The sequence below is a fragment of the Phoca vitulina genome, unplaced genomic scaffold (genome assembly GCF_004348235.1).
Source record: "Phoca vitulina isolate PV1807 unplaced genomic scaffold, GSC_HSeal_1.0 scaffold30, whole genome shotgun sequence".
NCBI classification, from domain to species: domain Eukaryota; kingdom Metazoa; phylum Chordata; class Mammalia; order Carnivora; family Phocidae; genus Phoca; species Phoca vitulina.
The window spans coordinates 17,901,525-17,923,215 of record NW_022589733.1 but is presented as its reverse complement, the minus strand read 5'-3'; the positions used below and the strand labels follow the sequence as shown (position 1 = coordinate 17,923,215).

Below are 21,691 nucleotides of genomic sequence, written 5' to 3'. Positions count from 1 at the left end.
TTTCATCCTGACAGCAAATTTATAAAATAAGTATACTTGCTATTCCGTCTTAGAGATGAAGACACTGAGGCTCACAGACAGTATGTAACGTGCCTAAGCTGCCATGGCTGGTAAGTGACAGCTGGACTGTTAGCTATTAGGTCCTGTCACTGTCAGCTCTAAACGATGTGAGGGCAAGGCCCAAGTCACTCCTCTTTCCTTCCCATTTTCCCATTCGTAGCCCAGAGAAGGTAAGTGCTTATTGACTACCTGTGTAACCTTCGCAGTGTCGAGAGTCCTTCAGATCTATAGAGACAGAAAGTAGGTTAGTGATTACCTAGGGCTGGGCAGGCAGGGGATGACGAGTGACTGCCAATGGGCACAAGGTTTCCTGGGGATAATGAAAATGTTCTAAACTTAGATTGTGATGAGGTTGTACAACTCTGTGAATATATTAAAAACCACTGAACTATACATTTTAAATGGTTGAGTTTTGTAGTATATGTGTTATATCTCAATAAAGATGGATGTCTTATTAAAAGTCCTTCAGACACAGTGGGAATTGAATCTGGGGCTGCTATTGTCTAAGGGTTTGGGTCCCTAGATGTTTCTGGACCCCACACTACCCACTTTATAGTGTAAACTCGAGTGGTAAGCAGCTCCCTTGAGATTGCCCTCCCACCTGCCATGGGCAGAGGACTTCTGTTTATTTGGCCTACACCTGCCTCCAGGTTTTCAAGGAAGGCTTATCTGATCCCAGTATGTGCTGGCTGCATCTTTGGGTACCTTGGGACCTATGTTCTGGGGTCTCTTTTCCTGCTGGCCTCCCTATTTTAGAGTGGACTCCCAGTTTTGTGACCCTGTGCCCATACAGCAATCCCTGGACAGCCACTGCAGGCCCCGCACTCAGGGGACCATGTTGGGAAGGTATGAGGGAGGAGGGAAAGAGGGCCAGAGGGCCTAACAGTCCTTCCCAGGATCCCCCTCCATTCTCTCTCCTAGAAGCCCCAGGGCAGGCAGTTATAAGGTTCTATTTCCCTCATTAGATACCCCAGTTGCCCCCGCACCCCTAGGGTCCCCAGACAGATGGACACAGGACACCCATTCATCCGAGAGATGTTTAATGTGTCTTAGGTTCAAGATACAAGACACAGGGCAGGTGCTAACCCCAGGAAATTTACCTGCCACCCAGTCAGCCCCCTTCCCACTGCAGCCAGGCATCCCAGCCCCCAGAGCAGTGGGACGGTGGCCCTTTAATACCTGGCTCCTTTCCTATTTGGGGAATGTCAAGGTGGTCGTGGCCCAGAGGCCACTATCTCCCCTCCTCAGAAAATCCAGACCCAGGAATCTGAAAGATCCAGACTTGGATACAGAGCAGCTGATCTTCAGAGTGACCCCTGCCAAGAAACAGCCCTGATCTGAAGCCTGGCCCAGCCCTGTGGCCTTGATCCTGGAAAAGGAAGAACTATGGCCCCAATAACTGGCAGCAAAGGGAAGGAGATAAAGCAAGAATTGGACACAGGTTCCCACTGCCCCCCCTGCCCCCCGCAAAATTGGCTGTAGAAGCTGACCCCACAGGGCAGCAAAGCCTAAGGTTGAGGCCTGCTCCACCTCCCACCCCCATCCCTCTGAGGACCAGCCCCTCGAGGAGCCTCAGTGCCAGGGCACTGTCCTTGAGCTGATGCTGGGGAGTGGGTGGAGGGCAGGAAAGACCAGCATCAGCTATGGAATGATGCCCTTGCTTTGGGGGCAGGAAAAGCTGCCAAGAGTGACCATAGGGGGACCCACTGAGGAAAGGGCATCAGCTTCCCAGTGGCTGGGCCTAGCCCCTAGAAGTTCTGGACTGGGTCTTGAGCCAGGGTAAGGGCCTTACTGAAAGGGAAGGTGGTGAAAGGGTCCCTGTGAGGACCAGTCCAGGATACCCTTCTGACCTGCCCCAAGGAAGCCCAGTTGCTAGTTCAGGCTCCTCTGGCTCCTTGTCAGGCTAAGTGGGCTCCTCTGCCCATTGCCCAGGGAAGACTTCCCATGGGCATCCAGCCCCCTGCTCCTCCTTGAGTCCGTGGGCTACAGCCGGCCACCTTTGTTGAACTGGATGCACCAGTGGGAGTTGGCTGCGCGTGGGCTAAGGTGGGTGCGGTCCTCGTGTCCCATGAGGGGCTGCAGCTCCTGCTGCTGGGGGATATCAGCGCTGCTCTCACTGCGAGAGCGGCCCGCTTTGGCCAGGCTTGGGGGAAAGGCGAAGCTAGGGCGTGGATCGTAAGGCAGGTCGAAAGGGGGCTGGGGCTCTTCAGCGGCCAGCGGGCAAGGAGGCAGGCGGGTCATAGTCGGGGCCTGGGTACAGGGCGGGGACGCCAGGCTCTCCAGGGACGAGATGCTCTGGTTCCAGCCCGCCTGCATGTCCACGGGCACAATCTTGGTGGTTTCCGAGGACACGTAGACTGCCAGATCTCCCTGCCCACTCTTCCAGGGTAGCTCCTTCTCTGCACAGGTTGGGGAGGGGGGGATGATGCGTGGGCTTGGGCACACCTCAAGGCTCCCTGGGGACAGAGAGTACATACGCACTCATTAGTAACACAGTGGAATCCTTTTCAAGTATCACCACGTTGTCGTAAATAAATTCATTCCACATTCGCCCTAATACATCCTTATGTGTGATTAGTTGATGAGGGAAAGCTCTCCATTGTATATCCCCAGCACCTGGCACAGGGCTGGGCACAGAGTAGTTGCTCAGCAAATACTGACTAAATGAATGAAGATAACTCAAGAGAAAAGAGGCGCCAGGCAGGAAGAAAGCCCATCTGTGATCAGTCCTCATCGACTTGCAGCGCTGGCCTCAGAAACCACATCCTGCCAGGCCCTGTCCCAGAGGAGACAGCATCGAGGGTGAGGGAGACCTCGAGGTGCCACGCCAAAGGCTTTGGTGCTGGACGCCCTGCCTGAGCGCCCACCACAGCCCTTTGGTGCGACAGAGCCCACGAGAGTGAGCTCATGCAAACCCCAGAGCAGGCGAGACGCTGTGCCGCAAAGAGGACCTGAGCCAAGGAGTCCCAGCACTGCTGGCAGCCGGCATGGGAGGCCGGGCCACTGTGTGACAGGAAGTCCGAGGTTCTGAAAGAGGAGAAGCCCCCGGCCACCTCCCGCACCCTGCTCTCCGAAGTCAATACAATGCCTTGCATATACCAGGTGCCCGGTCCGTACCTGCTCATTGATAAAGTCCTTCGCAGTCGCGTACATTATGAAATGTTTGGAAGTAAAACTCCCTCTCTTGAAAGACCTGGAATATTAAATTTTAACCACCACCACCACCACCAGACTAAAACAACAAAATTCAGTCTTCACCTTTGGAGGAGGCTTCATTGGTCTGAAAACTGTTACGTGAAAGGAAAAAAAAATCGAGCATTCATCTATTCTTTCCTGTATGAACTGCCCCTCAAAGTAATGAAGGCACTGATGTGAAGTTTTTTTTAGAGAAGAAGTGCTGGTAACGCAGATGACAAAGGAGATGGAGAGCATGACCACTGTGCAGCCCCGGATGCAGTGCGGGGTCAGGCGATGACCATCAGCGGCTAACGCTGCTGAACGGCCGCCGGCGGACTTCCCAGCGGGTGGGCCAGGTTAGCACCGGAGCCCAGTGATGGACAGCAACCTCACAGAAGGCAGACCCCGGAGGGGATGGGCGTCCCGCTGCGACGCGGTACAAAGTGCACCATCACCGCCACTCAAGGGTTCTTAGCAAAACATCTAAACTGACATCTGATCGAGATTTAATGACTGGTTTAAAGGAAATATAAGGCACAGTGAAACATATTAAAATGATGCTTTGGGGATTCCGTCAGCAAAATCCAGACAAGGAAAGACTGTGGGACAAATAACCAGACTATTTCCATAAATACATGGGAAGGAAAAAAAGGGGGGGACCTGTAAATCAGGGTTTCTCAAACTTGACATCACTGACAAGATGGAACAGATATTTTGTTGTAGGCTGTCCCATGCATTAGCGGACACTTAGCAGCGTCCCTGGCCTCTAGCCGCTACATGCAAGCGCGCCTCTCCAGTTGGGGCGACCAAAAATGGCTCCGGGTATTGCCAAACGTCCCCTGCAGGCAAAGTCACTCCACTACCACCCCCTTGAGAACCACTGCTGTAGGATAAAAGAGACTTAGCAACCAAATGTCATGTGTGGGCCTTGTATGGATTTTTATTTGAAATCTACTGTAAAAAAAATTTTTAAGACAATCAGGGAAATTTGAACATGTGACAAAGACTTTAGATATGATAATGATATTGTGAGTAATATTTTTTAAGAAGAATCCTTATCTTTTAAAGATACATACTTAAGTATTTATTGATAAGGTGATATGATATCTGAGATTTGCTTCAAAAGAACCCAGTGAAGAGAGGGGCATAGGTGAGGGGATAGATGAAATAAGATTAGGAGTAGGTAATTATTGAAGCTGGGTAATGGGTAGATGGAAGTTTACTTTATTATTCTGTCTCTTGTATATTTTGCAATTTTCTATAATAAACATTTTAGAAATGACACCTGAGGATGCTGGAGCCAACTAGCAGTGATATTATGAGTAAGTTAGGTCTCCACATACGGAAACACATATATATAAGTTTTTTATCCACAATAATGCCATTTTGATGAATTCAGACTCCTTCCCCAGGCCAGGCTGCCACCCTCCCCAGGGGCTCTACCTGAGGGCAGGTGTGCTGAGCATGGGTCACAACAGAGCCTGGTGTTTGGTTTGCTTGTCACCTCGTATGCCTCGCCAGACTGTAAAGGGACAGTGACAAAGCTGCAGGCTTTGGAGTCAGATGGGTCAGGTTCAAATTCTGGTACTGCTGTGGGATCCTGGACAAATCCCAAGACCCTTGGGCTCTATGAGCTCAGTTGCCCGATCTTGGTTGTTGTGAGGATTGAATCAGATCAGGCATGTCAGACGTCTGACTATAAAGGAGATGCTCAGTAAATGCTGCTTGGTGAATAAGTGAGGAGGAAAAGGGAGTTGTCTGGAGGGAAGGCCATGAGTGAAGAGGGAAGATGGCAGCTGCACAGCTCCAACCTGCCCGAGGGGGAGGGAGGCTGGGAGGAAAGCATTACCTGAGACCTTGCCCTCTTGAAGAACCTCACTGGTGGCCCGAGCCACAAAGATGATCCCCTCGTCGTCCTCCTTCTCCGTCTCTGAACTGTCACTCTCCTCCTCCGACTCCGACTCCACAGTTAAGATCACAGCAGCTGGACGGGGACAAGAACTGAGTGGGGATGGCCAGCCCGGCAGCTGCCTCTTGGTGCCGCATAAGCCCAAGCCAGCTGTCTACCCAGGCAAGAGCCCACGGCTGGCACAACCCCCCACCTTCTCCTCTGGCTATTTCAGCACTTGCCTAGGGGTTGGGGCTGGAGAGGAAGGGAGGTGGGGCTGCAGAGCCCCTCCTCAGAGGAAGCCAGTGGGGAGGTTCTACTTTCCAGCCCCTCCATCCTGTTCTCTCAACCCCGGAGCCCATCATCAACTGAAAACATGAGCATCTGGAGAGGTGGAAGGCCCATCAATGCTCAGCTCATCCAAACTCCTGGTTTTGCAGACAGGACACTGGGCTAGGGACACCCATCCTTCAAGCTCCCCCCTTCTCCATGATACTTTCTCCAAGTCCTCGGGGCCTATAACCTGTAGTTAGCTACCAGACACCTCCTGGCACAAACTGAGAACTGCTTAGAACATGGCCAACTTTGAAATCAAGTAAGCCCATCAGGTCCCTGAAGGGAGGAGCCTCAGCCTATGGCACTGAATGCAGCACAGAGGGGATCCTCCAGGTTTTGGTTGATGGGCCTCTGCCCTCCCACCCCATCCTCAGCCCCACCCCCCACTCCCTGCTTGCCTGTGTCCTGAAAGCCCAGGTCTCGAGGTTTCCCATTTGTGGCCTCAGTGTTAGCCAAGCCATCCTTCTGAGGACCAAGAAAAAAAACCCTAAGCCTCTGATCATGGCTCGAAACCCCAACCCTGTTGTCTGGTAGGGTCTCCCTGACACAGCGGGCCTGGGAATCTGTGTCAGTCTCAGTGGTTCCATCTGCCCGGGGCGCCCCAGGCAAGTGTTATGGAGTGTAAGTAACCTATGCCCCAGCAAGGGCTCTGGATGCCTCAGCCTGGGCTGAATTAGGGACTCATGGAGCTCTGCCTGCTCCTGCCCCCAGGAACCTGCCTTTCTCTTTCTGGGTTCATTTCTGGTAGGAAGTCCTGCTGCCTCCCAGCAGGTGACCGCCCACATGGCAAGAGGCAGATCTCCCCCAGAAGGCCTCACCTTACCCTTCTGGAACTCCAGGAAGATGCAAAAAGGAACACAAACTATTGCACCCACCAAGGTCTTGAGGATTATCCAACTCAGGGTCCCCCTGGGCTGGATTCCAATACTTGGGAGCTTGAAAACTATGCACCATCAGCCTCCAGCCCCAAACAGAAGTCCCAGAGAAAGCACGTGCCTTCTTGCGACTGGTCTTGCGAGGTCGTGGCTTGCTCTTATTGAGGCAGATGTTGTGCTTGGTGGACTTAAAGGACTCTAGCCGCCGCTTCATGTTCTGCTGGAAGATCTCCTTGTCCTGCCGTTCCTGAGCATCCTCTGAGATGAAGTGGCGGCTGCAGCTGGCTTTGTACTGGCAATGACAGCCCCGCCCTGCCATTGAGGCTGGGAGCCTTGGCCTCCCACAGGAACCCAGGCCACAGCACCATGTGCACCATAGGCCCTGCCAGCCCAGTTTTTCCAGAACCAACCATGGATTAAAAAAACAAAAAATACGATAGGAACCCAGCCAGCCACTCTGTATTCTCAATTCACCGGAGGAAAAACTTCTTTTTATCACGAACCCATTCCCCCCAAATCTGGCTGTCCCTATCCTCTACTGCCCTTCCCAAGCCCCTCTGACTTGAAGTAACAAGAGGCAGGGGACCCTGTATCTTGTCCCTCAGGGCTACTATGAGACTGTGGGGGACATTTCCTTCTTAGCACTTCCATTTAGGAGCCTGGTCCCTGTGCCTGTCCCCCCCCCCCCCCCCCGGTACACAGGATTCTCCCTCCACAACGAACTCTCCAGCCAGCCATTTCTGCAAAAACTTTGGACTTCCGGAACTATCTCTCCCGACACCCTGGACCCTCCTGGTCCCAACAGCCACCTGCACCCAATTCAGGACCACCCCTATCATCTGTTCCTTCCCACTCTTTCTCACAAAGACCAAGCCCACTACATAGCTACCTAGACTGCCAGATAGAAGTACTGCCATTTGGTCTGAATCATTTCATCTGGGCTCACCTCCCCAGTACGATCGATCTTTTCCTATGCCTCCTATTTTCTGATGCCCTGAGCCAGTTCTAAGAGCTCCCTTCAAGTCTCCCATCTACCCTCCTCTACCTAATCACCCAGAGGGACCCCTCTCTCCTGGGGGTGCCGGAATCAGCTCCCTCACAGGCCTCCCCCTGAACCCTGGCCCCTGTTTTGCTCAGCCCACTCCTTCCTGCCTCCATCAGCTCCTGGCTCCCTCCCGTTCCCCCTGCCCCAGCACCTTCCCTCCTCCCCTCACCACGCCCACCCCCTGCCTTTAAGCATGCGGCTGCCCATACTCCCCTGAAGAAAGCCTTTCCACTGAAGCCACTGCTTCCCTTTTGCTGCCAAACTTTTATACTGTGATTCTGACACTTTCCCTCATACCCATTACTTTCTTAAAAACAGAAATATAACTCCAGGGTTCACGAGTCCATGGTGCTGCCTTCTCCCTGGTCACCAGTGCCATGGCATGGCTTCTGGTTAGGCACTGAGCTGACCTCTGTGGAGCATCCAGCTGTCCTGCCCCAGGCCTCTGAGACACCACCTGCTACAGCTCCTCTCCCCTCCTTTGCTGGCTTCCCTTCCTTTTCTCCCATGTGGATTCCTCACAGTGTTGTCCTTGGCCCTCCTCTCTCCCCTCCAAATATTCTCCGCAGTGAACTGGCCCTTCCCCCAGCTTCAGCTAGCCTCATGATAGAGACCATGACGCCATCAGACCAGGTGCGTTTGAATCACCTGGACAATTTACTAAGCCCACAGATTCTTAGTCCCTTTCCATACTACAAAATCAGAATCTCCAGGAGGTGAAGCCAGGAATATGTATTCTAGCAAGCTCCCCCAGGGGATTCTGATGTTGCCAGGTGAGGAAACCTCTGATGATAAAGATTGCTTATAAATCGTTGGTTCTAGGGGCGCCTGGGTGGCTCAGTCGTGAAGCGTCTGCCTTCGACTCAGGTCGTGATCCCAGGATCCTGGGATCGAGCCCCACATCGGGCTCCCTGCTCAGTGGGAAGCCTGCTTCTCCCTCTCCCACTCCCCCTGCTTGTGTTCCCTCTCTCCCTCTCTTTCTCTCTGTTGAATAAATAAAATCTTTTAAAAAAATCATTAGTTCTAGCCCTTATCTCTCAAACTATCATCTCCTATTTGTAACTGCATACTAAACACTTCTGTCTCTTTCTGATGACATTTCTCTCTCTCTAATGACATTTCTGTGAAGAACACGAAGAATTACAGATTATGTTATGGTATAACTAAGTGGACTCAGAACTAGTTGAGTAACCATACCCAAAAATGCTTGATCCATGTCAGTCTGGAGGAAAGTCTTTGGTAGCATGCCACAGGGCTCTGTCCTCAGCTCTATCCTGTTCAACATTTTATGTTGATTTGGATGAATACAAAGTTAACAGGCTTAGTTAATTTTCACATGATGTGAATCTGAACAGATATTTGGTGCCAGACATGGGATCCAAACGATGGAATGATAGGCTAAATCAAATAAGATGACATTTAACAGAGATAAGCACAATCTTACTCCAGTTTTTTTTAATTGACTACACAAGAATTGCACCCATTGACCAATCTTACGTACACACATCCATAGACAACCAATCATTACATACATCCTGATGTGATACAATAAGAAATACATAGCACACCTACTGAATGTTCCTGAATCTGACCAGGCCTCTAGATTTAACTACCAGGAAATACAGGGGATGGAGGTACATGTTAAACACCACCACTGGAATACAATCAGCAAAATCCATAAAATGGGAAATTCTCTGAGACATAGTATCCAGTTTCTTCATAAATAAATAAGCAAGTGGGTGAAAAGGAAAAGGAACTATGAGAGATTTCGTCTTTAATAAAGAGACATATTTACCAAAGGCAAAGTGTGGACTTTATTTGGATCCTGGTTTAAACAAACCATCTGGAAAAAAGATGTTTATGAACACTGGTTGGATATTTCATGTGAGAAGGAATTATTGTTATTTGCTGTGAGTGATAATAGTACTACTATTATATATATATGTGTATATATATATAAAATATACATATACATGAATACATATAGAGAGTTCCTGCCACATAGAGACACATATTGAAATATTTAGAGGTGATATGATATGATATGTCTGGAGTTTGCTTTAAGATAATAAAGTGTGGATGGAGTGAGGTGGGGGTACAGCATGTTACAAGATTAACCATGCACTGATAGAGGAGCTGAGCAATGGATACATGAGAGTTATTTTATTCTGTCTAGTTTTGTGAATGAGTAAAATTTGCCTTGAGAAAAAAGTAAACAAAATGAAACACAAACCCCACAGGTTGGATAAGACAGAGTTTAACAGTCATTAACTGAGGAAGACCATGGAGGTGTGTCTAATTGTAAGGATAATATGGAGCCTCAGAGTGGTAAAACAAACCTGGGGGGATTCTGAGCAGCGGGAAGAGACTGGCAAATTCTAGAGCTAGAAATGTAAGAGAGCCCCTATGCCATGCCCTGACCAACCACAGCTAGAGGAGCCTTCTGGGCCTTGTTTCTTATGACCAGAGAAGACACACCAGGGAGAGGCGATGCTGACTTGAGGGCAAGAAGGCCTGTGTGAAAGGGAACTGTCTTGGAACCTTTGAAGGCTTATTCTGCAGAGCTGCAGAGAGTCAAATTAGGACCAGTGCCACCGAGTTAAGGGAAGCCAATTCCGTCTCAATGATAGAAATAACCTGGACTGTTTCAACTGCCAGGAATGGTAACAGCTGCCTTCCCGGTTCAGAAAAGTTCAATGTAATGGCTTGCTGCCCCCTTGTGGGGTTGCAGCAGATTCCCTCCCGGATAGGCTGGGCCGTCTAGCCCCAAAGCTTCCTGACCTGCATTAGACTAACATTATCTAAAAGAGATGCCTGCCTTCCCCATGCTAAGCTGGTCCCACAGGCTTCCTCAGCACTTCTGCTTCTGTCTGGGACCCCATCAAGCCCTCTGTAGTCTGTCCCCTCCTCTCCCCTTCAGGACAACCACCCAATCCTATGTGCTCCTCTCCCTTACCACCACCCAGCTCCGATCTGGTGTTTCAATCCAGCCTCCCAACTGGCTCTCCCCGTCTCTCACCTCACCCCTCCAATTTGGTCTGTGCTCTGCTACCAGAAGAAGACATCTTTAAACAGTGCTTGTATCAGGCCAACCCTTTCTCAAAAAAAAAAAAAAAAAGCTAAAAGTTATTACAACAAGATGAAGCCCACGCTCTTCAACTGGGTGTTTTTAACTCTCCACTAGCTGGCGCCAACTGCCTCTTGAGCCTGTAGTCATGGCCTCCCCAGACCACCCTTCCCCACCCCCCGCCCCAGCCCCCCTTGGAACTCTCACACCGTGCCTGCTCTCACCCGGCGGCGTGGCTTGTAGAGGCCTCCACAGAGCAGATGGTGCATCACAGCATCCTCACGGTCCCGGCCGCTGCGCACTGTGTCGATCACCTGCAGATCCAGACACGCTCCACTGCCACTCTCCCTCCTGCAGGAGGCAGGGAACATGTGTGCCGGGGAGGGGCCGGGAGGCACAGGCCAGGGGGAGGGCAAAAAACAAAGGCGTTCACAAATCTTCCCCAAAAGGGATGCATAGAGAGGGGCCAGTAGAGAGGAGCTTGAGGAATTGGAAGGGGGCTCAAGGACTTACAGCAGGTTGGTGACAGAGGTCTCTGCCACAGAATTGCGGCTGGGCATAGAGGGCAGAGTGAGCCCTGTGGAGGACAAGATATGGCCTCCCTGCAGGGGCCAAGACAGAGGTCAGACGGCAATCAGATGGAGGGTGGCCCAGTCAAAGGGTAATAAAAAGAACAACAGTTAACACTTATTCTGCTCTTTGATCTTCCAGGTACTGTGCTATGCACTTTAAATATTGAATCCACAAAACTCCATGACATAGGTATTCTTATTCCTGCTTTCTTACAATTAAGGAAACTGAGGCTCAGAGAGGGTAAGGGACTTACCCAAGATCACAAGCCTGTAAGTGGTAAGAATTGAACTGCATCTGCTGACTGTAGAGCCCAGCTCTTTCTCAGCTTTCTCTACTGCCTGCCAGACTCTGAATTTAGCATCAGGTCAGGCTGGTGCCTGCAGCTGCCACTTTACCAGACCATGGAGTCTGCTGGGAATTCCCAACTCCCTGCTCAGGTCCTGCCTGCTTGTCACCCCTTCCTGCCTTGCTCTGCTGGCTACCTGCCCACCCACCACTGGCTGCTGGCCCACCTGGTCCACGAAGCTGATGGCATCCCGGATGTTGAGTCTATAGTACACATCCCAGATCTGGTCCCGGATGCGGTAGGCTGACCGCCGCATCAGCAGCTGACTCAGGTACTTCTTGTCAAACTGCTCCCACCTACAGAGGACGTCAGGCCCAGCCCTGAGTGCCATCCCCAAAGCCCAGCTGGCTGGCCCTTCCTCAGATGGGGCAGGGGCACGGCCAGCACTGGCCTGGCTCTCTTGGTATGGGCCGCAGCCGGGAGAATCTCAAAGCTAATCCCGGCCCTTATGGAACTTACAGCATTAGGGGAAAGCCTGATATTAAATTGAAGTTATTGCAAACAACGAAAATTGCAACCATAACAAGAACTACAAAGGATAGAGTATGATAGGGATTTGTCCTAGTCAGGGAGGCCAGGGAAGTCCTCCTTAGAGAATTGATGCCTATGGTGCGATCTGAAGGATGAATAGGTTAAGTAGGTGAGAAGGAGGCAAGGGAATGTTCTAATACACAGAATATGGGCAAAGGTCCCAGCGGCAGGGTGGGGGAAGCAGAGTGGGTCCTGAGGTTCTAAACCAGGATCCGTGTAATTAGCAGGCAGAGAGTCAAAGGCAGAGCAGAGCACGATGAGGCCGGGGTCTGGCGCCTGCAGTACCACACAGGGCCAGGCAGGCCTCCCTGGGAAGACTTGTCTTATCCTGAGAGTACTGGGATGCCACTGAAGAGCTCCTGGCAGAGGTCACCCAGCCCAAGTCTGGCTGTGTCCCTTCTCAGAAGCGTGGCACATCCCCAGTGCTGCCCTGGCTGGTGGGGCTGCTGCTGCTGAAGGAGCCTTGGGGGAGCTCCCTCACCTGTCCCTCCAGTAGTGATAGCCATGGTGCCCCACAACGTCCTCCACTGCAGCCAGAATGTGGTCAAAAGTCTAGAAGGGGGTGGGTAGGGGGACTGGATCAGGACTCTGCTCAAAATAGAAGGAAGAGAGGTATAGGTGGAGGGATGGGGTTCTGGTACCCACGTGCTCATGCAGCTCCTGGTTCAGGGTGGGTTTGTGATGCTCACTCCTCTTCACCTTCAGCCACTTGACCAGTGGCTTGATGGTTAAGCCCTATGGACAGGCAGCAGGTGAGCCCTGCCCTATCCAGTTCCCTGCTGCCCTTCTCGCCCCATAATTAGACCTCAGCTTCTGTACCTCCACCTTACTGCACTCAAGGTCTGGGAAGTCAGGTCCCTATCCCCCAAAGAGAAGAGCCCCGGTCCCAAAGGCTCCATGCCTCCCCCAGGGCCTGCCGGACCCTCTCCCTACCCAGCCTCCTGGGCTCTCCCACCTGCACAATGACTGTGAAGAAGACCACCACAATAGTGGTGGCCACAAAGTAGTCCTTGGCAGGGACCTTGGTCCTGTCCAGTAGGATGACGAGAGCGAAGGCCACAGCCCCCCGCAGGCCCCCATAGGACATCACCACCTGGTCAATCTTGTCCAGAGGGACCAGCCGGAACTGATTCAGCACCCACGTCTGCAGGACTACGCCTACAGCAGGAGGGAGGCCAGTGGGAGCAGGGCGTTGGGAGTGGAGGACCCAGGAGTGGATGGCACCAAGTATCTGGGCTAAGGTCTGACAGGGGTTGGGAGGGGTGAGCAATGGGGCGGGAGGGGTGGGGCTTAGGAATAGACAAGGATGTGGACTCAAAGTGGGGGATGAGCTGGGGCAGGGCAGGAAGGACAGTGGGAAAGCAGAGGGTGCTGGCAATACCGAGGGCTCGGAAGAACAGGATGAAGAAGAGGGTGCCCAGCACCAGCCCAGAATCCCAGGCCCACTTAGAAGAGTCCACAGCCGAGATGCCAAGCAGCATGAAGATGACGGTCTCAGCACAGCTGGCTAGAGTCTTCATTGTGTATTTGACAGCCGTGCGTGACTTATGGGAGATGTTGGCCTCCACATACTTCTTACAGCCCAGGCCACACATAGTCACACTGGGAGAGGAATGAACAGACAGGGCAAGTAAGGAGGGGTTGCAGCCTCTGGGGTTTGAGCGTGCCGCAAGAGGGGTGTTGCCCATCACAGATGTCAGACCGTCAGAGCTGAAGCCCAGGGAGGCAAAGAGACTGTCCCAGGATAGCTAGTGGTGGGTGGTCTGGGGATAAGGGTCCAAATCTCCAGGTTCCCACTCAGTGCCTCCTGGAAGGGAAGCTGCGAGAAACATGCTCTGACTAGCATCCTCTCCGAGGCACTTTTTAAAGTGCTGTGGCCATTAGAGCTGGTGGCACCAGGACCTGAGGTCCACTTCTAGCTCAGCCTATACCCCAGAGAGTGCTTCAGGCAGAGGAAGATTGGGTTCTGAGGTGCCTAGGGCAGTTCTGGAGGCAGATCCTGAAACATTACCTGAGGTTTGCCGTCTCCCCAGGGGAGTTTGAGGCTCCCACTACCACAAGGGCTCAGGGAAGCCTATTGCCTCCTCAGGGTCCTGCTTCTGTCCATGTAAGGGGCAACCATCTCCAGTGCCCCCTCCCAGCTGCCTACATGCAAGGCCCCCACGACTCACGCAAGAATAGCAGAAAGCGAGGCCATTTCAGCAGTGAGGTAGGCTGCATAGGCGAGGAGGAAGACCAGCAGCGGCTCGATGATGCGGACCCGCTTGGTGAAGCGTGTGGTCAGGGCCAGGAGGAAGGCAAAGACTAAGCCCACGGCTGCCCCGCCCAGACTGACCAGAAACAGGGAGGCTGGGGGAGGAGTGGGTTGTCAGCATGACCCCAGGCCTGGACCCCACCCGGGCAGACAAGACTGCTGCCTGGCAGGGAGTGGAGGACAATGCCCACTGTACTCCCCGGGGGTCAGGATCCCAGAGCCAGGATCCCGGGAAAGCCCTTCCTTCTCAGGTTCTCGGGATCCCATTTCTCCATAGTGGAGGGAAGGGAATGAGGCAACTCAACAGCCTCCTCTGTCCTGATGCAGTTGGGGGCAGGGACTCAGAAACCCAGCCAAGAGGGGGAAATACTGACCGACTCCTTTCAGGTAGTCAGCAGCCTGCACGTTGGCAGAGCCCATCTCCACAAAGGAGTTGCAGACCTTGTACAGCACCTGAGTGAGAAGAGGAGAGTCAGAAGCAAAGAGAGGGAAGGCCCAACTGGGACTGCCAGGAGGAGGTGAAAACTGAGGCTGTATTTCTTCCCCAGGGGACCCAGGGAAGGGTATGAGCATGCTCAGACACCCAACTAGTCAGAGCATGGTAGCGGGGGTCAGGGAATGGCAGCCAACTGAGCACTCTCACCACGGTGACGGCATCATTGAGCAGGGACTCGCCAAAGACGATGATAAAGAGAGTGTCGTTGACGTGCACCTCCTCAAAGACAGCCAGGACGGCCACGGGGTCCACTGCTGAGATGAGGCTCCCGAACAGCAGAAAGTCCAGCAAGCTGGCCTGCACTCGAGGGGCTTTTGAGGGACAGATGGGGGACAGCAGTTGGTGAGGTATCTGGTCTCCCACAGCATTCCTTGTGACAAGCCCTGGCTCCCACCACCACCCCCCGCCCCCGCACTGTGGAAACAAGGATGCCCAGAGAGGACTTGGGATGGTGAAGACAGTGTCAGCCCGCAGGTCAGGAGACTTGAGCCTAAGGCCTGGCTTTGCCACTTACCAGCTCTGTGATGTTGGCGCTGTCACTGTCACATGACTTCTCTTAAGCCATGCCTCCTCATCTGCCTACCTCACGAGATTGCTGCAAAATCAACCCAGGAGATGGCTAAGAAAGTCTAAGTAACCTGAAAAGTTAAGGTGACGCTGAGAATTGCAACTGCAGTAACAAGAACCACTAGCAGGTGGAAACTGGCTGCTGACTGGCTTTATCAGGGACAACAACAAGAGAGTGCTTTCTCCCACACTTGTGGTTCTCAGCCTAAGGGATGTGACACAATTGTCAGCAGGAGGGGGAAGGGCTGTCCATCCACGAGGGCTAAGTATGATAGGAAAAGCACCCACCATGGGGAGAACTTGAATATGACATAGAATCTCTGTGAGCCTCAGTTTTCTCATGTATATATTGGGAATAATAACAGTATCTCCCTCAAAAGGTTCTTTATTTAGCCAGAGTCTCATACATAGTAAGCACCTAATAAATGTTACTTATTATTATTGTTGTTGTTACTGTTATTATTATTATTATCTGATGTTCTCCCTTCCCTTCCTGCCCCAAAGAGTTCACTCATCCATTCGGAAAACCAGGCTGGAGTCCTCAAGTAGAAACTGCAAACCTCCCCTTGTACCTTGGAAGAAGTCTGAATTATCAACGTTCAGAGTTGAATGGATTTGGGTACAGGAAATGAGGAAGAAGGGAGTAGGAAGGCAGCCTAAGGGCAAGGATCCCCAGTAAAGCAGACCTCTCCTACTAACCTTGAACCTGTTATCAAATGAGTTCAAGGCCTTCTATTTCCTCATCTATTAAGTGGGACAAATTATACCCCAACAGGGTTGCTATAAAGAGTCCATGGGATAAGTAAGGAGAGAACACTCAGTGTAATGTATTGCATTCTGTCGATGTATAATATAGATTTATCTATAATAATAATAATAACAACAGGGGTGCCTGGCTGGCTCAGTCATAAGAGCATGTGACTCCTGACCTCGAGGTCATGAGTTCAAGCCCCATGCTGGGTGTAGAGATTACTTAAAAAAAAATTCAGGGGTCCCTAGGTGGCGGTTGGGCATCTAACTTGGTTTTGGCTCAGGTCCTGATAGCGTCTTGAGATCCAGCTGCACCTCGGGCTCAGCGCTCAGCAAGTGTGCTTGATTCTCTTCTCCCTCTGCCCCTCCCCACTATGTACATGCTCTCTCAAATAAATGAATGAATCTTTAAAAAAAAATGTAAGGGGGTGCCTGGCTGAACAGTGGCTGGCTCAGTGAATGAAGCATGTGACTCTTGATCTTGGGGTTGTAGGTTCAAACCCCATGCTGGGTGTAGAGATTGCTTAAAAACAAAATCGTTAAAAAAAATCTTAATTAAAAAAAATAATAATAATAATAACAGAAAACCACCCTGATGTGACCTGGGCAGAGCCAGGATGGTTGGCCCTCACGGAACAGTGAATTGTGCCTCAGGGGAGCAAGACTGGCAAGTGGCAGTGTGGTAACAGAGGGCAGGAGGCAGCAGAGTAGTAATGCAGGCTTCCCAGCCTCGGCAGCCCACACACAGCTGGGAGCCAGGCCTCTGCTCAGCTGTCATGCTGCAGAAGCCCAGACTCAACTGGCAGAGACCTAAATGAAGGCTGAAGGCCCATCTGGAGTGTTGCCTTGCACTCCAGGTGGGAGGGACCTAAGACGGAGCTCTCAGGGCATGGCTCTTGCCAATATGGGATCTCCAGAGCTGGAGAAGGGACCTGGGTGATGAATCTGGCAAAGCCTCCCTCTGCCAGTCCAGGGCCTAGTGTCACTCACCCACAAGTCCAGCCTGCTGCAGGCCCCAGAGGGCAGCACCTGTTGTGAAGGCATTCCAGAGTGTGCCCACCACGGCATAGGTGAGGATGGCACCCAAATTGTCAAAGAACAGCCGGCTAGGCATGAAATAGCCCGAGTCCAGCACAATAGGAGGCAGCAGGAAGAGGAAGAATGTGCCTGGCTCCAGCTGGTACTCAGCTTTCTTGGCCACAGCCAAGACAATGCCTCCAAGCACCAGTCCCAGCAAAATCAGCAGGCAGCTCTCAGGGACCAGCGATGTCACCTTCCGCGACAAGTGAAACACTACAATGCAAGAAGAGGGCAGGATGTATCAGCTTATGGGACACACACACACACACACACACACACACACACACACACACTGGCCTTTAACCTCCCAGTCTTAAAATGTTATCTAAGGTCAGGAACCCTGACCCTGGGACCAAGGAGGAGAAAAGAACGGCAAGACTGCTAGAATCTCCAACTTGCATGGCTACAAGCCCTCCACTGCAGCTAAGGTTGTCTGTCTCTTGGTGCTTCTGTCATGGTAACCTAGGCCTTTCTTGCTCTTTCCATTCTGGAAATGCCCCCTCCTCTCTACTCTTATCCTCAGGGGACCTCACCTTTCTCTGATCTCCCCTATTCATAGCTATTATTTGAGCCTCAGCAAATGTTAGCTGGTATATTTTTATGCATAACATAGCTATTAAAATCAGGGCCTCTAGAGTCAGGCTGCCTGGGTTCGAAGACTAGCTCCTCTATTTACTAGTTCTGTGGCCTCGGAGCACATAACTTCACCTCTCTTTCAGTTTTCTTGTCAGCAAAATGGAAATAAAAACAGTCATGATCTCATAGAATTGTTGTGAGGTTTAAGTAAAACAATCTACTCGATAGCACTTAACCCAGTGCTCTATCACAAGCACTCAATAAACGTTACCTAATATATAGCGTCTTGCTCCCTAGCCAGACCATAACACGTATTATATCTCCTAGCAGCACTGTAGACCTCCTAGCCCAATGTGCTTCTCATTACATAGGCTCAACTAATGGCACAATCGCTTAAAAAACATTGGGTTTAGCAGTAAGAAGATCTCCAGTTCTTCTGGCTCCATCACTTTCTAACTGTGGGATCTCAAGCTATTTAATTTACCTGAACTCTGGGGAAGGATGCCTGGCTGGCTCAGTCAGTGGAGCATGCCACTCTTGATCTCGGGGTTGTGAGTTCGAGTTGTGTATAGAGATTACTTAAAAATAAAAGACCTTTAAAAAAATGATTCTGGGGGAAAATATTGACAGACCTGCCCCCAGGAAAAGAAGAGGAAGTATGAATTGGGTTTCTAGCATTATCGCCATTCCTATCTTTGCCCACTAAAATAAACTCTTTTGGCTTTCCCCTAGGCCCTGAGATCCTGAGTAAACACTTCTCCCCATACCTGGAGTGGCAGGTAGTGGAAGTGGCCTCCATGATAGCCTATGTGAGACCCAATGCCAAGACAGTGCCTTTTGGAAGCTATATGCAAAGGGCTTAGAACAGTTCCTGGCACACAGTGGGATCTACATAAATATTTGTCGAATAAAAGGGGAAAAAGGGCGCCTGGGTGGCTCAGTCGGTTAAGCGTCTGCCTTCGGCTCACGTCATGATCCCAGGGTCCTGGGATCGAGTCCCACATCGGGCTCCTTACTCTGCGGGGAGCCTGCTTCTCCCTCTCCAACCCCACTTGTGCTCTCTCTCACTATCTCTGTCTCTCTCTCTCAAATAAATAAATAAAATCTAAAAAAATAAAATAAAAATAAAAATAAAAATAAAGGGGGGTGGGGGAAATGTCCTAGCAATGAAGCTGAGGGAAGGTATCGCTGAGCGTCCTACTGATCTCTCCCATCCTCTGTGAGGACTTGTGTGTGTGTGTGTGTGTGCGTGTGTGTGTGTGTCTGATGAGGAGGCTCTCTTCTTCTACGTCCAGAGGATGTGACATCCAAGCTAGGCAAAGCACTACAATTTATTGGGGAAACTACAGTTGTTGCTACATAAACCCTAAATAAAACAAGAACTTTCCTGCAACTCATAGACTCCTCAGCAAACCCAATTCTCGGCTCCCAAATCTGGGCTCCTCCGTCTTGTTCTCATTGCTGCCAGGCCCTAAGGTAAATTCAGTCATAGATCTGCCCACACACATCCCTACCTTCAGTTCCCCTCTCCTCTCCTTCAGGGACTCCATTCCATCCTCACTTCCAGAGCATGCATCAACCCCAGCACTGCAATCCAAAACCCATCACCAAAGCCTGTTCTCAGGCAGAACTAGGTTCCCTGAAGGCCTTCAGGCCCCATTTTCCATTATTAATGGGCTGCAAGAACAGAGTGGAAAGTTCTGTTCCTGCCCAGCAACCCCACACCCCACCCCTAGCAGAGTCCCTGGGGGAGTTGAGGGGCAAATTCTAAGCTGTGTGATTCCTACAGGAAGACTGTATTGGTGAGATTGGAGTACAGCCTGTGCCAGCATAGCTGGGGAGTGAGTAGCAACGCTCAGCTATAATTAGTCACCCCCACAGCAGAGCCTGAACAACAGGGAGATGGAGGAGGGTCTCTGGCAGGAGGAGGGACCACTGGCTGCTCAGAAGTGGGGAGGAAGGGGCAAAGGCAAGGAAAAGCAGCTCTATTCAAGGTAAGGAATGTGAAGCACAACCTTTAATGCTGTGCAGACTGAAGGAGGTCGGATGTATGAAAGCACCCAGTGTAGGCAGCAGATAGTAAGTAAGGCCCTAAGAAATGAAAGGGGTTTTTGTTTGTTTGTTTTTTACCCTGAAATGGGAAGAATGTAGATCTGAATTATGGTAGGGGGTCCTGCTAAGCACACCTAAAGAACGGTGCATCTATAGGAGAGCAGAGGGGGGCCTAGAGGAAAAGTGGCAATCTAGTATCCCAAGAGAGTGGACACTTGTATGTGGTCTCCTGGGAAGACTGCTTCTGCAGATCCAGGATGCCTGGATTCGCTGGAGAACACTATCTCCACAACGTCTCCACACATCTTTGTTGCTGACAGAGGTTTCTAGGAGCCTGGAGACTGGTGGAGAAGAGGCCAGACCGAAGGGCTTACGGGGAGGAGGGGGGCAGAGAGGGCAAAGAGTGTAGGGATGGAGAGAGCTGGGGCAGCCCTCAGAGAAGGCCAATCCTCAGACCTCCCCCGCGGGGAGGGGAGGAGGGAGAGAGGGCGCAGGAACTCTGTGAGAGCCGGATTTGTGGAATCGGAACCTGAGTCCTGGCACTGTGCAAGAAGCCGGCCCAGATCTGGGCACTAGGGGTTGGGGGCGGGTCCGCTGCCGGCCGCCGGCCTGGCGCTCACACACACGCACTCACCGATTTTGGCCAGGCTGGCCACCAGGATCCACAGGGCTACCAGGTAGGGCGCCTCCACCTCGTGCCACTGCCAGCGGAAGAGCGCCAGCCCTGCGGGAGGCTCGCCCGGCGACCCCGGCTCCTGGGTGGGCTCTTCGGTGGCGGCCGCCCCCGCCAGGGGCAGCCCGAACAGCGGTAGTGCGGCGCGCAGCATCCTGCCGCCTGCCTAGCGGCCCTCCCGGCACCGCACGGCCGCCGGCCCCGCGTCGCCGCCGCGCCTACCGGCCGCCCCCGCGTCACAAGCACGTGGGGCCCGCTCCCCCCAATCCCAGCTCCGAAACCCCCAAGCCGGGTCCGGACTCCGAGACCGTGCCCCGGGCGTCCGGACTCTGGACCCCGCTCCTCCCCCCTCTAAACCAGTCTGAGCGCTGGAAATCCCCCAGTCCAGCTCTCCAAGTCCCGAAACCTATTCCTTCGAGTCCGCTCCCCCAAACCTTCCCCAAAGCTCCCCTGACCCGGTTTCAGAGCTGTGAGCGGCCACAGCCCTCCGGAGGCGCGGCGGCGTCCCACCCGCCGGAGTAGGTAGCCCGTCGCGGGAGCGGAGGGGATCTGCCGGGGGCGCGGTCCAGGCCGGAGGGGCGCATCTCCTTCACTGCTAGTGCCGACCCGCTGGAGCCGCCGGCAGCTGGTACTGAAGGCGCGGGCCCCGACGCTGCCCCGTGCAGACGGCAGGGGGCAGTGCGCCGCCGCCCTCCGGAGCCTAGGACCCCCTTCGGGCCCCCGCCCAGACCAGCGCTGCGCACGCGCACTGGGCCCTCCCAGAAAGCCGTGATGGACAACGCCGTCCTTCCTCAACGTCCCCAGAAACTCCAAGGCCCAGACTGACCCCAGCTCATTCGAGGCTGATGAGGAAGCTGTTCCTCTTTATCTCCCAAACCGAGGAGCACCCGGCCTCCCTTTCGGTCAAACTACAGGAAAGTCTCCTCACCTTTTCCATGAAAACAGAAGGGAACGTATCTTCTTTTCCTGAACTATGAGAAAACCCAGCCTATCGATTCCCTTCAAACTAAAAGGGATCCACTCACCTTTCCCCCCAAACCTGAGGGGCATTTGGCTTATCTCACCCCAAACTGAGGAAGACCGTCTCCATTTTTCATTCAAGCTGAGGGGCACCCATCCCACATCTTACCCCAAACTGAGAAAAACATGTTCTACCTCCTCACTCAAATTGAGTCATCACATCATTTTCCCAGAACTGAGGGGCACCCGTCCCTCTTCTTACCCCAACTAGAGGGAAATGATTCCACTTCTTCCTTCAAACTGAGTGGAATCTGTTTTCACTTCTTGCTCCAAATTGAAAGGGATCCATCTCCCTGCTTTCCCCAAACGACGGAATCCCATTCAC

The 21,691-nt window shown here is 52.3% G+C and overlaps 1 protein-coding gene across 2 annotated transcripts; it reads right to left on the bottom strand.

Annotated features, from left to right (window-relative positions):
• Nucleotides 1-1,092: 1,092 nt before the first annotated feature.
• On the bottom strand, nt 1,093-21,044 carry SLC9A5 (solute carrier family 9 member A5). 2 transcript variants are annotated; one of them, XM_032424416.1, is made up of 16 exons: nt 20,308-21,044; nt 16,956-17,258; nt 14,796-14,959; nt 14,527-14,605; nt 14,070-14,247; nt 13,280-13,500; nt 12,854-13,056; nt 12,544-12,633; nt 12,380-12,450; nt 11,534-11,663; nt 10,962-11,050; nt 10,673-10,799; nt 6,458-6,628; nt 5,860-5,926; nt 5,087-5,221; nt 1,093-2,516 (listed from the first exon to the last, which is right to left on the bottom strand). In XM_032424416.1, the coding sequence occupies exons 1-16, from the start codon at nt 20,498-20,500 to the stop codon at nt 2,044-2,046; spliced, it is 2,694 nt and encodes an 897-aa protein (XP_032280307.1). In that variant the 5' UTR covers nt 20,501-21,044; the 3' UTR covers nt 1,093-2,043. The 2 variants fall into 2 exon arrangements, with proteins under 2 accessions (XP_032280307.1, XP_032280308.1); XM_032424417.1 differs by having other exon boundaries at nt 5,860-5,923.
• Nucleotides 21,045-21,691: the final 647 nt, after the last annotated feature.

Coding starts and splice junctions, on each gene's coding strand:
- SLC9A5 (XM_032424416.1), bottom strand. CDS start 20,500: ATGCTGCGCGCCGCACTACCGCTGTTCGGGCTGCCCCTGGCGGGGGCG. Junction 14,960..16,955: donor GCAGCAGGCTGGACTTGTGG/GTGAGTGACACT, acceptor GTCCCTCAAAAG/CCCCTCGAGTGCAGGCCAGC. Junction 5,222..5,859: donor CCTGGGCTTTCAGGACACAG/GCAAGCAGGGAG, acceptor GTCCCCGTCCAG/CTGCTGTGATCTTAACTGTG.